Source organism: Ranitomeya imitator, chromosome 6, assembly GCF_032444005.1.
Source record: "Ranitomeya imitator isolate aRanImi1 chromosome 6, aRanImi1.pri, whole genome shotgun sequence".
Lineage (NCBI taxonomy): Eukaryota > Metazoa > Chordata > Amphibia > Anura > Dendrobatidae > Ranitomeya > Ranitomeya imitator.
The window spans coordinates 80,260,044-80,273,401 of NC_091287.1; the positions used below are offsets into that span (position 1 = coordinate 80,260,044).

The 13,358-nt window shown below is 40.9% G+C and overlaps 1 protein-coding gene across 1 annotated transcript in view; it reads right to left on the minus strand.

The window, feature by feature from the left end:
• LOC138641968 (ATP-binding cassette sub-family B member 5-like) overlaps positions 1-13,358 on the minus strand; it is a 189,792-nt gene that overhangs the window by 42,291 nt on the left and 134,143 nt on the right. Inside the window, exons 4-9 of the mRNA XM_069729813.1 lie at positions 9,433-9,583; positions 8,524-8,566; positions 2,899-3,090; positions 2,653-2,824; positions 1,702-1,826; positions 1,452-1,626 (exon numbers count right to left, since the gene is read on the minus strand). Of these exons, the coding sequence (XP_069585914.1) occupies positions 1,452-1,626; positions 1,702-1,826; positions 2,653-2,824; positions 2,899-3,090; positions 8,524-8,566; positions 9,433-9,583 (858 nt within the window). The remainder of the gene's footprint in view (positions 1-1,451; positions 1,627-1,701; positions 1,827-2,652; positions 2,825-2,898; positions 3,091-8,523; positions 8,567-9,432; positions 9,584-13,358) is intronic.

Sequence of the window (13,358 nt, forward strand, 5' to 3'; positions counted from 1 at the left end):
GTGTTATATAGCACCTGTCTGATAAAAGTACTATCACTTAGATTTAAGTAGTGCGATCAAAGGCAAAGGATGCTAGCATTTTTGTTAACTTCACTATATGCCGCAATATTTAAGCATTGTTGTATAATGTACATGTGATAGCGATCGCAGGTGCATCTAAAAAATGTGAAACACAGTTTCTAAAAATTTGAAATCACCTAATCCCAAAAAAGTATATTTGGTATAACCACTTCTGTAAAAGTCTGATCTTTGAAAATATAAAATATTAACCCATACAGTAAATTCCACAAAGGATCTTGCACGAAAGAAGCCCTCACATAGCTCCATTACGGGAAAAATAAAAAAGAAGTTGTACGTTGTAGATAATGGCAGCACAAACCAAATTTTTTTTTTACAGAATACTAAATGTTTTACAAGCAGTAAAATATGACAAAAGCCTAGTAAATTTGGTATCTCCATTACCCTACTAACACGGGGAATCAAATTACCAGATAATATTTTACCACGCAATAAACAATGTCAAAACTACACCAAAAATCAGTCAGATTTGTTTTAACCATTTCTTCATTTTTCTCCCAATTTTCAGTACAACATATAGTAAGGTGAATGGTGTTATTCGAAAAGGACAACTCATTCTACAAAAATACAGGCCTTCTTATGAGTTTGCGAATGTAAGAAAAAAGGAATGACTCTTGCAAGAAAATGAGTAAAAAACTAAACCACAAACACAAAAATGGCTTCAGTAAGAAAGTTTGGACACCTTAGGAGGCTTTTATTTGATTAACATAAATGCGCATATTTTATAATTTATAATTTTTGCTTTTGTGTTTCACTGTACAAAGCTGGGTGCAGAGTGATATAACTGTGAATGAGCTCCTTGTGACAGCAGAGCTTGTAATTGTTATCTATCCAGTTCTTTTGGCTGATCTAAGACCACATCAAAATTGAGCTGAACATACAGGAGTTCGAAATCTCATTGATGGATTTTCAGCTTAAAGGGAACCTGTCATGTTAAAAAACGCTATTAACATGAAGATATGGGGTTAATCTGCAGGATAATAGCTTTCTGAACCTGCCCGATGCCTGTACTTAATAAAGTTAATTTTCTCCCAGCAGCAAGGGTCCAAGTGCAGGTGCTGGACAGGTTCAGAATGGTATTAACCTGCAGATTAACCCCATATCTGCAGGTTAATAGCATGATTTCACGTGAAAGGTTCACTTTAAATTCTGCGCTCTTTTCTTTCTTACCTTAGTGCCTAAAATACATTTTTTTTTATATTTCAGTGTAATATATAATGCATGACAGTAGAATTATTGAGTTACAAAATACATAAAGGGTGTTTAAAAATATGTAAAAATATCTGGATTTTTCTTAACATTTTTGTTTTTTAACAATATTTGATTTAATTTTGTTTTGGTATTTTAAAAGTATATTCTCTAAAAACACTTACCACAAGAGCATCTCCAATGGTATATCCCTGATTTCCCAAAACAAGAATTGTACCATACCAAAATCCTAGCCCATATGAAGCATAAACAATTAGATACACAAAGCCAAGGGCAAGCTGGGATGCAATGGCTTTCTTGATGCCAAGTTTTTTGGCCTCTCCCAAATTATTTGTGTATCTAAAAATGAAAACAATGACATATGAAGTACAACATCTAATAGCTTCATGTCTCTCTTAGAAATAACAAAAACACCTTTTTAATTCTTTTTCTTGTCCTCCGAATGCCACCACTGTCCTTATTGAGGAGAGGACCTCTTCAGCTACTGCTCCGGCTTTGGCATAAACTGAGAGTTCCTTGCTTGTCAGAGACACCATCATCTAATTACAAAGTGAAACATCATTTTTATAACTTCACAGTATAACATTAGTTAAGAAGATGTACGCAGAACAAATTAAAATATTTTTTTAAAGATCTGGAAAAAAATATCTGTAGAAAAAAAAATTAAAAGGAACATGTTTCGTGTTAAGGATTTGATTTCATAATTATAGAGTTTTGCCAACTAAAGTTTTTATGTCATACCACAGGATATCATATAAATCTTCGGTAGGTCAAGGTCAACTTGATCCCTAATCACCTGGAAATGTACCACATCTATGTGAAGTTTGACTGAAGAATTGGCCCCAGTTCATCAATATTCCACTTTGAGGAAAGTAAAGAGTTGAAACAATTTTCAAGTGACAAATGACTGTTGAATGTTTTATTGAGTATGTATCATTGACCATTAGGCTAGGGGTTAAATGATGGCTATGCTAATCACACTCTGACCAGACTCTGATCAGAGTTTGATTGGAGAGTGATCAAAGTGTGATTCAAATTTCTGAGAGGTGGAGAAAATAAAGAAGTTTCCCACCTTCTCCATTTAGTAAGTCCATGAAAATGGAGCAACACTTGAATGGAATCCTAGTGTGGTCCAATGTTTTCCACTGACCCATAGACTTGAATGGACGAATATATCAGAGGCAAGCCGTGCAAAATGCAATATTTTTCCTAGGACCACTTGAGTGTTCCGAGGAAAGAGTTGAACATCTGCATGGCCTCCCTGAATAACATGGGTATGAGTTCCCTCCATCAAAGTGACAGCTAGAACTTATCTGATATTATGGGCATGAGCACAGGCCGTTATGACAAAAATATAGTAGTTACCTTTGAACAAAATGCTGCCGATAATGACATTAGTGGACTTGTAGACATATATACTAACGCAAGCTGCCACCCTTTTACCAATCCGATTACTAATCCAGCTATACATGTTGAAGAGTTTTGCAAAAGATGGCCAACCTTGTCTCCAATGCCATCATTAATTTTATTGATGTCTCTAGAGATTAAGAAAAAAGATATTAACAAAGGCAATAAAAATGTCAACATTAAAAGTATCTCTGTTACTCTTACTCGGTGAGATGACTGTTAAGTTCTCCACATTTGGTAACATCGAACCAACTCATGTCTTTGGATAATACTGAATGGAAGAATGTTTTTCGTATTCTTCGTGTCTGTCTTGCAGCCGTTAGAACCCAAAATGAAACTTGTACATATCCACAAATCATTACCGCAACTCCTATGCCAACAAAGTACAAGGAGAACCTATGCAGAAAAGTAATTGCAGATAAATATTACTCAGAAACTACGACACACAACTCAATATTGGAGGGGCCAAGACATGTGACTTCTGACTGCTCAATCCCATAAAAATCAAACTTTAGTGAGACAGATCCAAATTCCATAAATTGTTATTATTTGCCTAAATTTATTTTGGAAAAAAAAGGTACATCATAGTTGTCATCCCTTTTATTGTAGTTTCCGAATAGCTTAGCCAACAAGCAAGGCCAACAAAACGTTGTATTGACAAACACACTTTTTTATTGTCTCACTGTCACTTTTCCTCGATAAAAAAGTGGCACGGTTTGCCATATAATATATTTTTGCAAACATTTTGATGGTGGTATGAAAATTAAGGAGAAGGTTGGTCACCAACGATATGACACAGTTATTAATAACAGGAGAAATTGGAGTAAATTGTATCACAAATGTACGGCTGCTGATAGGGGACATAGATTTACATTTTTTTTACTTAAGGAAATTGTCTGGTCACAGCATATTGATGACGTATAAATTAAAAGGAGCTTTGACTTGCAGCTCCACTGAAAGTATTTTCATCTAGCAGAGCAAATAACAGTTGATGGGTGGGGAATGGATTCCAAGTGTCGGACCCCACCAATCTGACCCCACCTATCCATCGATTAGGTCATCAATATATTATGACTGAACAACCACTTTAATTACAGTAAAAATTGCACACAATTTCTTAAATATTTATAAATTTGGAGCATTTTTATTCAGTACAAAACAATTTAGCTGAATCTATCCAATATGGTTCAGAATAGTGATATGAATATATTACCATTTACTATATGCTGAAAATGATGACAATTATTATAGGCTGTGTAAGCAATAAATATAACAGACATGAATAAAATGAGACATTTTTTCAGACATTGTATGTAAATTAATAGACAGATGGCAATTCTAAAGTCAATCATTGATTGCTTCTGACATGCAGGATTTTCAACTATTAACTTCAAATTCAAAAAAATAGCACAGAAATAGATAGAAACAAGGAAGGGGTGAATAAGTAGAAAAATGTGTTGTATTATAGGGGCATTTATGTAATAAAGAAAGAGGAATCCAGCTCCATGGAAATACAAAAACTTTTCTTTACTGGTGTGAAGAGAAACACTTCAGTAGGTGAACTTAAAATGCCATGGGAATGGATAAAACAACTAGTTTCAGGTAGTGAAACTCTTATACACACCAATAAAGAAGAGTTCTGTATTTTCCATGGAGTTGGATTCCTCTTTCATTGCAAGGCATGAACGGATTCCTTTGCTCTGGATCTTCAAGCTGTGCATGTGGGCGAACTGGACTCTATATTTTCCCACATTTATGTAGTAACTGTTATGAGGCTATTTACCGTGTATACTCGTGTATATACTCGTGCTGAAAACGCTCCCCTCAGCTAACACACGAGTCATTGTCCAGAAAGTCGGCGGGGGAGGGGGAGCGGGGAGCCGGCGGCTGTAGCACAGTGACAGCTGCAGCTTCCAGCTTCCAGAAAACATCAATACTCACCCTCTGTTGCTGTATCTCCGTCCCTGCACCTGCAGCTCTTCCTTGTTCCTGTGCTCAGCGGCCAGGTGGTACCGCTCATTAAGGTAATGAATATGCACGCGTCTCCACTCCCGTAGGCATGGAGCATATATTCATTACATGAGCGGTACCATGTGAACTGCTGGTGCCGGGACAGAGATGCAGGGATGCACGAGGAGGGTGAGTTGGATGGGGGGTGTGAGCCATGTGGGACCTTGGGAGCCATGCGGGACCATGGAACCATGCGGGACTGTGGAGCCATGTGTACAACAGGGGGAGCCACACATACCAGGACAAAATGGGGGAGCCACATATCAGGACAGGACGGGTTGCCACACATACCAGGAAAAAATGAGGGAGCCACATACCAGGACAAAACGGGGGAGCCACACATAGCATGACAAAATGGGGGAGCCATGCATAGCAGGACAGGACATGGGAGCCACATACCAGGACAGGACGGGGGGAGCTACACACTGCAGGGATGAGGGGACAATGCATACCTGGATTATACTCGAGTCAATAAGCTTACCCAGTTTTCCGTGGCAAAATTAGGTGCCTCGGCTTATATTCTGGTCGGCTTATACTCAAGTATATACAGTAATTATACTGCTAATTTGTGATAGGCACAAAAGATATAATACATTTTCTGTGCATCTTATTAGTAGGTTGACACTAAAATGTCAGCAAGGTGGAATCTACTTAGTAGCACTACAAAAAAGTCTACAGCAAAGACTGGGACTATGATGAAGTCTATTTTGTCTGCATCAATAAGCCATTATTGTGACTCCCATAAAAGCTGTTCTTTCTTTTCAATACATTAGCTTCAAATTCTATTTGCAGATGAAGAGCTGCATGTGGAGAGAATTGGGACAGTAAGAGCTGTAATTGGTGCCAGATTTGATCAGATGAGTGTGGCTGTCTTTAGTTACATTATAGTTGCTTGAAAACTAACTGCCCAAATGCCATCCCAGTGGAGAGTAATAATTAAAGAGGGTAGTAAAAAGATGGAACTGAACATGGTCCACAGACACCCCTCCTGTGATATATATTGGGGAAGGGCTGAAATAGGATAAGGTATAACTTCTTGATCACTTGGGTCCATCCACTGAGACTTATGGAAATCCCAAGAATGAGGTTCTGAAACTTGGGAACTGAGCTTGGAAGATCCCCATCTACAATGGAATGGAGGTGCACAAGCTCAACCTCTGCACCATTACCATTAGTTGTCTATGCGGCTGCCAGAAATAGCCAAGCCTCCAATAATCATCAGCATGATAGGAATATGAGCCAAGAGGTGAGGAGGACCGCTAACTCTGCCTTTGTGCAAAGAGGAACAGAAAGAGCACTGCCAGAGCCCTGCAAAATGACCTAAAGCTGGCCAAAAATGTGCATGTTTCTGCACAAATGGTTAGAAACCAACTCCATGAGGATGGTCTGAGGGCCCGACATCCTCTGATGGGGGTTGTGCTCACAGCCAAACACCATGCAGGATGCTTGGCATTTGCCACAGAACACCAGGATTGGCAAATTCACCACGGTTGCCCTGTGCTCTTCACAGATGAATGCAGGTTCACACTGAGCACATGTGACAGATGTGACAGAGTCTGGAGATGCCATGGAGAGTGATCTGCTGCCTGCAACATCCTTCAGCATGACCGATTTGGCAGTGGGTCAGTAATCATGTGGGGCGGCATTTCTTTGGAGGGCTGCACAGCCCTTCATGTGCTCGCCAGAGGTAGCTGGACTGCCATTAGGTACCGAGATGAGATCCTCAGACCCTTTGTGAGACCATATGCTGGTGCGGTTGGCCCTGGGTTCCTCCTAATGCAGGACAATCCCAGACCTCATGTGGCTGGAGTGTCAGTAGTTCCTGCAAGATGAAGGCATTGAAGCTATGGACTGGCCGGCCCGTTCCCCAGACCTGAATCTGATTGAGCACATCTGGGACATCATGTCTCACTCCATCCACCAATGTCATGTTGCACCACAGACTGTCCAGGAGTTGGCAGATGCTTAAGTCCAGGTCTGGGAGGTGATCCCTCAGGAGACCATTCGCCTCATCAGGAGAATGCCCAGGCACTGTAGGGAGGTCATACAGGTATGTGGAAGCCACACACAATACTAAACATCTTTTCCTTGTCATGAGGCATTTCCACTGAAGTTGGATCAGTCTGTAATTTGATTTTCCACTTTGATTTTGAGTATCATTCCAAATACAGACTTCCATGTGATATTCATTTTGATTTATATTTATAATTCTTATATTTTATTGTTCTGAACACATTCCACTGTAAGGATTTGGAAAGGAATCCGAGAGTGGACCCTCTGGGTCGTGACTCTAGAGCCCCCGGGGTCGAGCGGACCAGATGGAACCACCCCCTATACAGGGAGTGTTAGGAGCAGGACCTCGGGGGAATGGAGGCACAACAGCTAGAGCCAAAGGGACGACCCGAGAGAAAGAAAGAGACCACAGAGCTATAGGAATGGCGGGGAACAATAGGAAAAACAGGACTTAGCTGAATACGACAGGAACACGAGATGAAGCAGGAAACGGCAGGAACTCAGGACTAGGCAGGACACGGCAGGAACACAGGACTTGGCAGGACACGGCAGGAACACGGAACTTGGCAGGACACGGCAGGAACACGGAACTTGGCAGGACACGGCAGGAACACGGAACTGGGCAGGACACAGCAGGAACACAGGACTTCGCAGGACACGGCAGGAACACGGAACTTGGCAGGACACGGCAGGAACACGGAACTTGGCAGGACACGGCAGGAACCCGGACCTGGGCAGGACACGGCAGGAACACAGGACTTGGCAGGACACGGCAGGAACACGGAAATAGGCAGGACACAGCAGGAACACAGGAACTAGGCAGGACACGGCAGGAACACGGACCTGGGCAGGACACGGCAGGAACACAGGACTTGGCAGGACACGGCAGGAACACGGAACTAGGCAGGACACAGCAGGAACACAGGAACTAGGCAGGACACGGCAGGAACACGGAACTTGGCAGGACACGGCAGGAACACGGAACTTGGCAGGGCACGGCAGGAACACGGAACTGGGCAGGACACGGCAGGAACACAGGACTTGGCAGGACACGGCAGGAACACGGAACTAGGCAGGACACAGCAGGAACACAGGAACTAGGCAGGACATGGCAGGAACACGGAACAGAGACACAGAAAGAACCAAGCAGGGAAGAGATACTAATACTGGGGAGCCTAGGGCATAGGAACGCTGACAGCAGACAGTGCACCTACAAAGCAAAGGCGTCTTACCTGGAAAGACGCCGGGAAGAAATACCCGATGGGCGCCGCCATGTTGGGGCGGAGCCATCAGGTCGCGACCTCCCAGAGGGCTCAGCGATGGAGGAGACGCGACCGCGCATGCGCAAAGACACCGGACGCCGTGAGCCAGCGAAAGAAGAGGCAGAGCGGCGAGGGACAGGATCGTGAGTGCGCCGAGGGATGGAAGAAGACTGGTAAGTATGTGCGGACATGACATCCACTATGCAATGAATACAAATTTGCAACTGGAATATTTCATTCAGAGATATCTAGGATGTGGTATTCTACTGTTCTCTTTATTTTTTTGAGCAGTGTAGATTGTATATACAAGTGTCCATTGTGCAGCTTTCAGTTGACCACACACATCAGATTAATATTGTTTGGATCCATACAGGATCTAATTAGACCTCTTCTGTCAAAGATAAGAAAGTCCTGACATATTAGATTTCAACAGTTATTTGATTTCACAAAATATAAGTACGTGGGGAATTGGAGAAAATGACTGCCAGTAAGATGAACATACACTTCTATAACAGATATTAGGAGGTAAATATACACAACTTACAGTGTCATCTGTTCTTCTATTGGTTTGAACTGTTCACAATTAGCTGTAAACAGAAAACATGACAATATACATATTATAATTATAATATTATTAACATAGTTATGCTAGATGTAAATGGCAAATGTTAACACTAAACCTGAACATTAAAGGGTTATTCTTAAGTTATCGCCAAGCAACTTCTTGGTTTCAGGCAGGACGAACACTTTCCCTCAAGTGACAATTCTGGTGAGTAGCAGAGCTGTTGTATTAGTGGAACTATAAAGCTTAACACAAATTCTGCTGTAACACTTTCAATGATCATTTGTTTGTTTTGAGTCTACTGTACACTGTTATCACAATATTTTCACATAGAGATGCAATTGCATTTGAACAAGCACAGGGCTTGGGACATGGGGAGCCGTGATGCTGCACAGCGGCTATTGTGATTTAACAGGATTGATAAAGACAGCAAGTTAGGAGCTGAAAGGGAGGGGGATAGAGATAAGCAGCTAATTGCTGTGTTTATTAGTTATTGGGCTTGAGAGAGGTGGCTGGTATGTTAGGTGATACCTCCTCTCCTGTAGTGTAACTGCTGCACACTCTCGGCCAGGGTCTGTCCAAGCACTAGTGGGTGAGCTCCCAAGCTGTACACAATGAAAGAAAAAGGTTCTCATTGCAGGAGAATGACAGCAGATAGAAAAAGCAAGTCAAGTGAAAACTTCCTTAGCAATTTAATAACTTCCTAACCAATTTAAATAAAATGCATTGATAGTAGCCTTTTTGTAGAGTTTGGCAAGCAATAAAGAACTATGCCTCGTCAGCTTTTCTCAGCTCAATTTAGAACTTATCTATATCATGGATGAAGTTAAGTAGTACAGTACATTTCTTTAAAAACATTTTTTCTCTCAACGTTAGCTTTAATGTTCTTACATAAATTTTGTATGGATGAGTTGTGACACAAGATACTGTCGGTCATTTCACCAAACACAATGTGCATTACAGGAAGGCAGAGCCCATTGCAGAGTGCACCAAGGGACCCAATGATCATATAGAGCACATCCAGCCCATTTGCATATCGAAACTAAAAAAAGGAATCAAATATAAAGGAAATAAGATTCAAGTTTAGTATTGCAAGAATAAACCAAGCTTGCATGTCAGACTTGTAAAATGTGAAAACCTATCGGAATTATCGACTCTGCTAATATGATTTGCAAATTTTACTAATTTCCTGAAATTCCTGACTTATAAAGTTATGGCATTTCACTAGGATTAAGTGCTACGTTTCCTTCAAGTGTATATACCCAGGCAATGGTGGAGATTGGAGTACCAGCTAATATGTATCCCTCAAATGGTCTGCAAAAGTATCCATCCTCTTTGGCAGTTTTCATATTTTTCTTTCTACCTCCCAACCTGGAATTTCACTTTTTTTGAGGGTTTGCATCAGTTCATGTAAAAAACACGTCTACAATTTTTTTTTTTTTAATTATTGTAAAGCAAACAATAAATAGGACAAAATAACTGAAAACTTCAGTGTGGATAAACATTCACCCCCTAAAGTCAGTATTCTCTAGAGCCTCCTTTTGTGGTAATTACAACTGCAAGTCGCTTTTGATAAGTCTCTAAGAGCTTTCAACATCTTGTCATTGTCATTTTTGCCCATTTCTCAAGTCAAAACTGCTCCAGTTCCTTCAAGTTAGCTGGTTTACTCTGGTGAACAGCAATCTTCAAATCTGATCACAGATTCTAAATTGGATTATGGTGTGGGGTTTGACTAGGCCTCTCCAAAACATTCACACGCTTCCCCTTAAACCACTCGAATGTTGCTTTAAGGTACCTTCACACATAACGATATCGTTAACGATATCGTTGCTTTTTGTGACGTAGCAACGATATCGTTAAGGAAATCGTTCTGTGTGACAGCGACCAACAATCAGGCCCCTGCTGGGAGATCATTGGTCGCTGAGGAAAGTCCAGAACTTTATTTCGTCGCTGGACTCCCTGCAGACATCGCTGGATCGACATGTGTGACACCGATCCAACGATGTCTTCACTGGTAACCAAGGTAAACATCGGGTTACTAAGCGCAGAGCTGCGCTTAGTAACCCGATGTTTACCCTGGTTACCAGCGTAAAAGTAAAAAAAACAAACACTACATACTTACCTACCACTGTCTGTCCCTGGCGCTCTGCTTCTCTGCACTCCTCCTGCACTTGCTGAGAGCATCGGTCAGCCGGAAAGCAGAGCGGTGACGTCAGGCCGCTGTGTTTACAGTCAGTGCAGGAGGAGTGCAGAGAATCAGAGCGCCGGGGACAGACAGCGGTAGGTACGGTAAGTATGAACTGTTTGTTTTTTTTACTTTTACGCTGGTAACCAGGGTAAACATCAGGTTACTAAGCGCGGCCCTGCGCTTAGTAACCCGATGTTTACCCTGGTTACCCGGGGACCTCGGGATCGTTGGTCGCTAGAGAGCTGTCTGTGTGACAGCTCTCCAGCGACCAATCAGCGACGCTGCAGCGATCGACATCATTGTCGGTATCGCTGCAGCATCGCTGAGTGTGAAGGTACCTTTAGCAGTATGCTTTGGTTCATTGTCTTTTTGAAAGCTGAACCTTCATCCCAGTCCCAAATCACTGACAGACTGAAATAGGTTTTGATCAAGAATATCCCGAATTTCGAACCATCCATCTTCCCTTCGATTGGGACCATTTTCCCTGTCCCTGCAACTGAAAAACATTCCCATAGCATGATGCTGCCACTTCCATATTTCACTGTGGGGATGATTTTCTTAAGGTGATAAGCTGTGCTAGTGTAGTTCCAGACATAGCATATACATTGATGGCCAAAAACATCAATTTTGGTCTCATCTGACCACAGCATCTTCATCCATACATTTGAAAAGTCTCTCACATGTCTTTTGGCAAGCTCAAAATAAGTATAACAATTTTTGCGTGCAAGTAAAGGATTTTTTTCTGCACTCTTCCATAATGGCTACTTCGATGGAGTGTACGGCTTATTGTGATTGTATGGACAGATAGTCCAGTTTCTGCTTGGGAACTCTGCAGCTCTTTTAGAGTTAACTTTGGTCTCTGTGCTGCCTCTCTGATTAATACCCTCCTTGCCTGGGATGAGAGTTTTGGTGGGTGGCCCTCTGTTGGAAGGTTTGTTGTGATACCATGTTCTTTCCATTTAATAATAATGGATTTGATGGTGCTCCAGGGGATCATCAGAGATTGGGATTTTTTTTATAACCCAACCATGACTTTTCCTTCTCAACAACTTTGTCCCTGACTTGTTTGGATCTCTGCTTGCTCTTTATGGTCTTTGGTTAGTTGTGCCTCTTGCTTAATGGTGTTGCAGCCTCTGCAGCCTTTTAGAAAAGGTAAAAAGTGTATATACTGACAGACACGTGACACTTCGATTGTACACAGGTCGACTTCCTTTCACTAAGCATGTGAATTATGAAGCTAATTGCTTGAACCAGAAATGTTTAGGGGCTTCATCGCAGAAGGGGTGAATACATATGCACATGTCAATTTTTAGTTATTTGATCCCATAAATTTAATTTATGCCTATATTTTTCTCACTTTACGTCACCAACTTAGACTATTTAGTGCTAATGCATCACATACAAACTGGATTACAAAAATATTTTAAAACAGGTTGTAATCTAACCAAATACAGTAAAAAGCCAAGGGAGGTGGGTGTGAAAGCTTTTGCAAGCTATGGTACATATTAGCTGGTACTCCAACCTCCACCATTGCCTGGGTATAGATACCCGATGACTACATTATATTTATTTGTATGCACTCACCATATCTCTTAATGTTGATATGTTTATATCTACTCAACGATTAGTGCCTTTTATAATTGGGGTTTCCACAGAAGCTCGCAAACCAATTTGTCATTTTCTTTGTATGTTGGGATTTTGTACATGTCCTTTTTAATGTCTAGTTTTGTGTATTTTAAGTCTTTTTTTGTTTGCACCAAATTCATTATTCTAGTGGTGAATTTTTTTAAGCTTATTTTATCTGTGGTTGCCTGTTTTTTATTTTCGACTTTAGTGATTCCAGATACTTTCGATCAAAAAGGTAGGAAAATTTGATGCAAACCCTCCCCCCATGATGTTATTTTGAGTAGGCTAGAATTTTGGTGCAATTTTTGCATTAATCTGTGAAATGTGTGAGTCACAATACAGAAAAAAGACCATTTTTATTTGCGCCAAATTCATGAATTGCTTGTGGCATTTTAAAGAATTTGACTTCAAAAACGGCAGCTGATACCACAAGACAAAAAAAGAAAATGACTTTAAAAAACCTGCAAATGATGAATCGGGGCCCATATTTTCTTTTGGTGGATCTAAGAAACATTAGTCCAACAGTGGTTATGCCTGTTCAATCATAGATGACAGAGCACGCTGTTTGTTTTCAACCCTTCCTATACTTTCTTTAAAGTATACTTTGAAAATGTTGCACTTAAAATAAAAGGGGTTTTAATGTGTTGTAAAGTGATGAAAGTTGAAACTTACTAATATACTTAGTACGCTTATTTAGCTTATTTTCAACAGTAGCATATGAGAACCACGCAACAAAGAAGCTGGCTGGCTGGCTGGATTACATAAATTGCTAAGCCAGCCCCCTTTCAGATACCGCTACAACTGAAATGATTCAGTCAGTGAGCGTCCTTCATACTCCTCATTGACATCTTCTCTTGTGTCAAAACACAATCGAGAGTGCAATTCTTGAGACCATGGATTCATATTTCAAGATAGGAACAGCTTTCTTAATTCAAGAAAATTATTACATATAAGATTTTTTTTCACTTGATAAACATTAAATCAATTTTCTTACAACAGGACA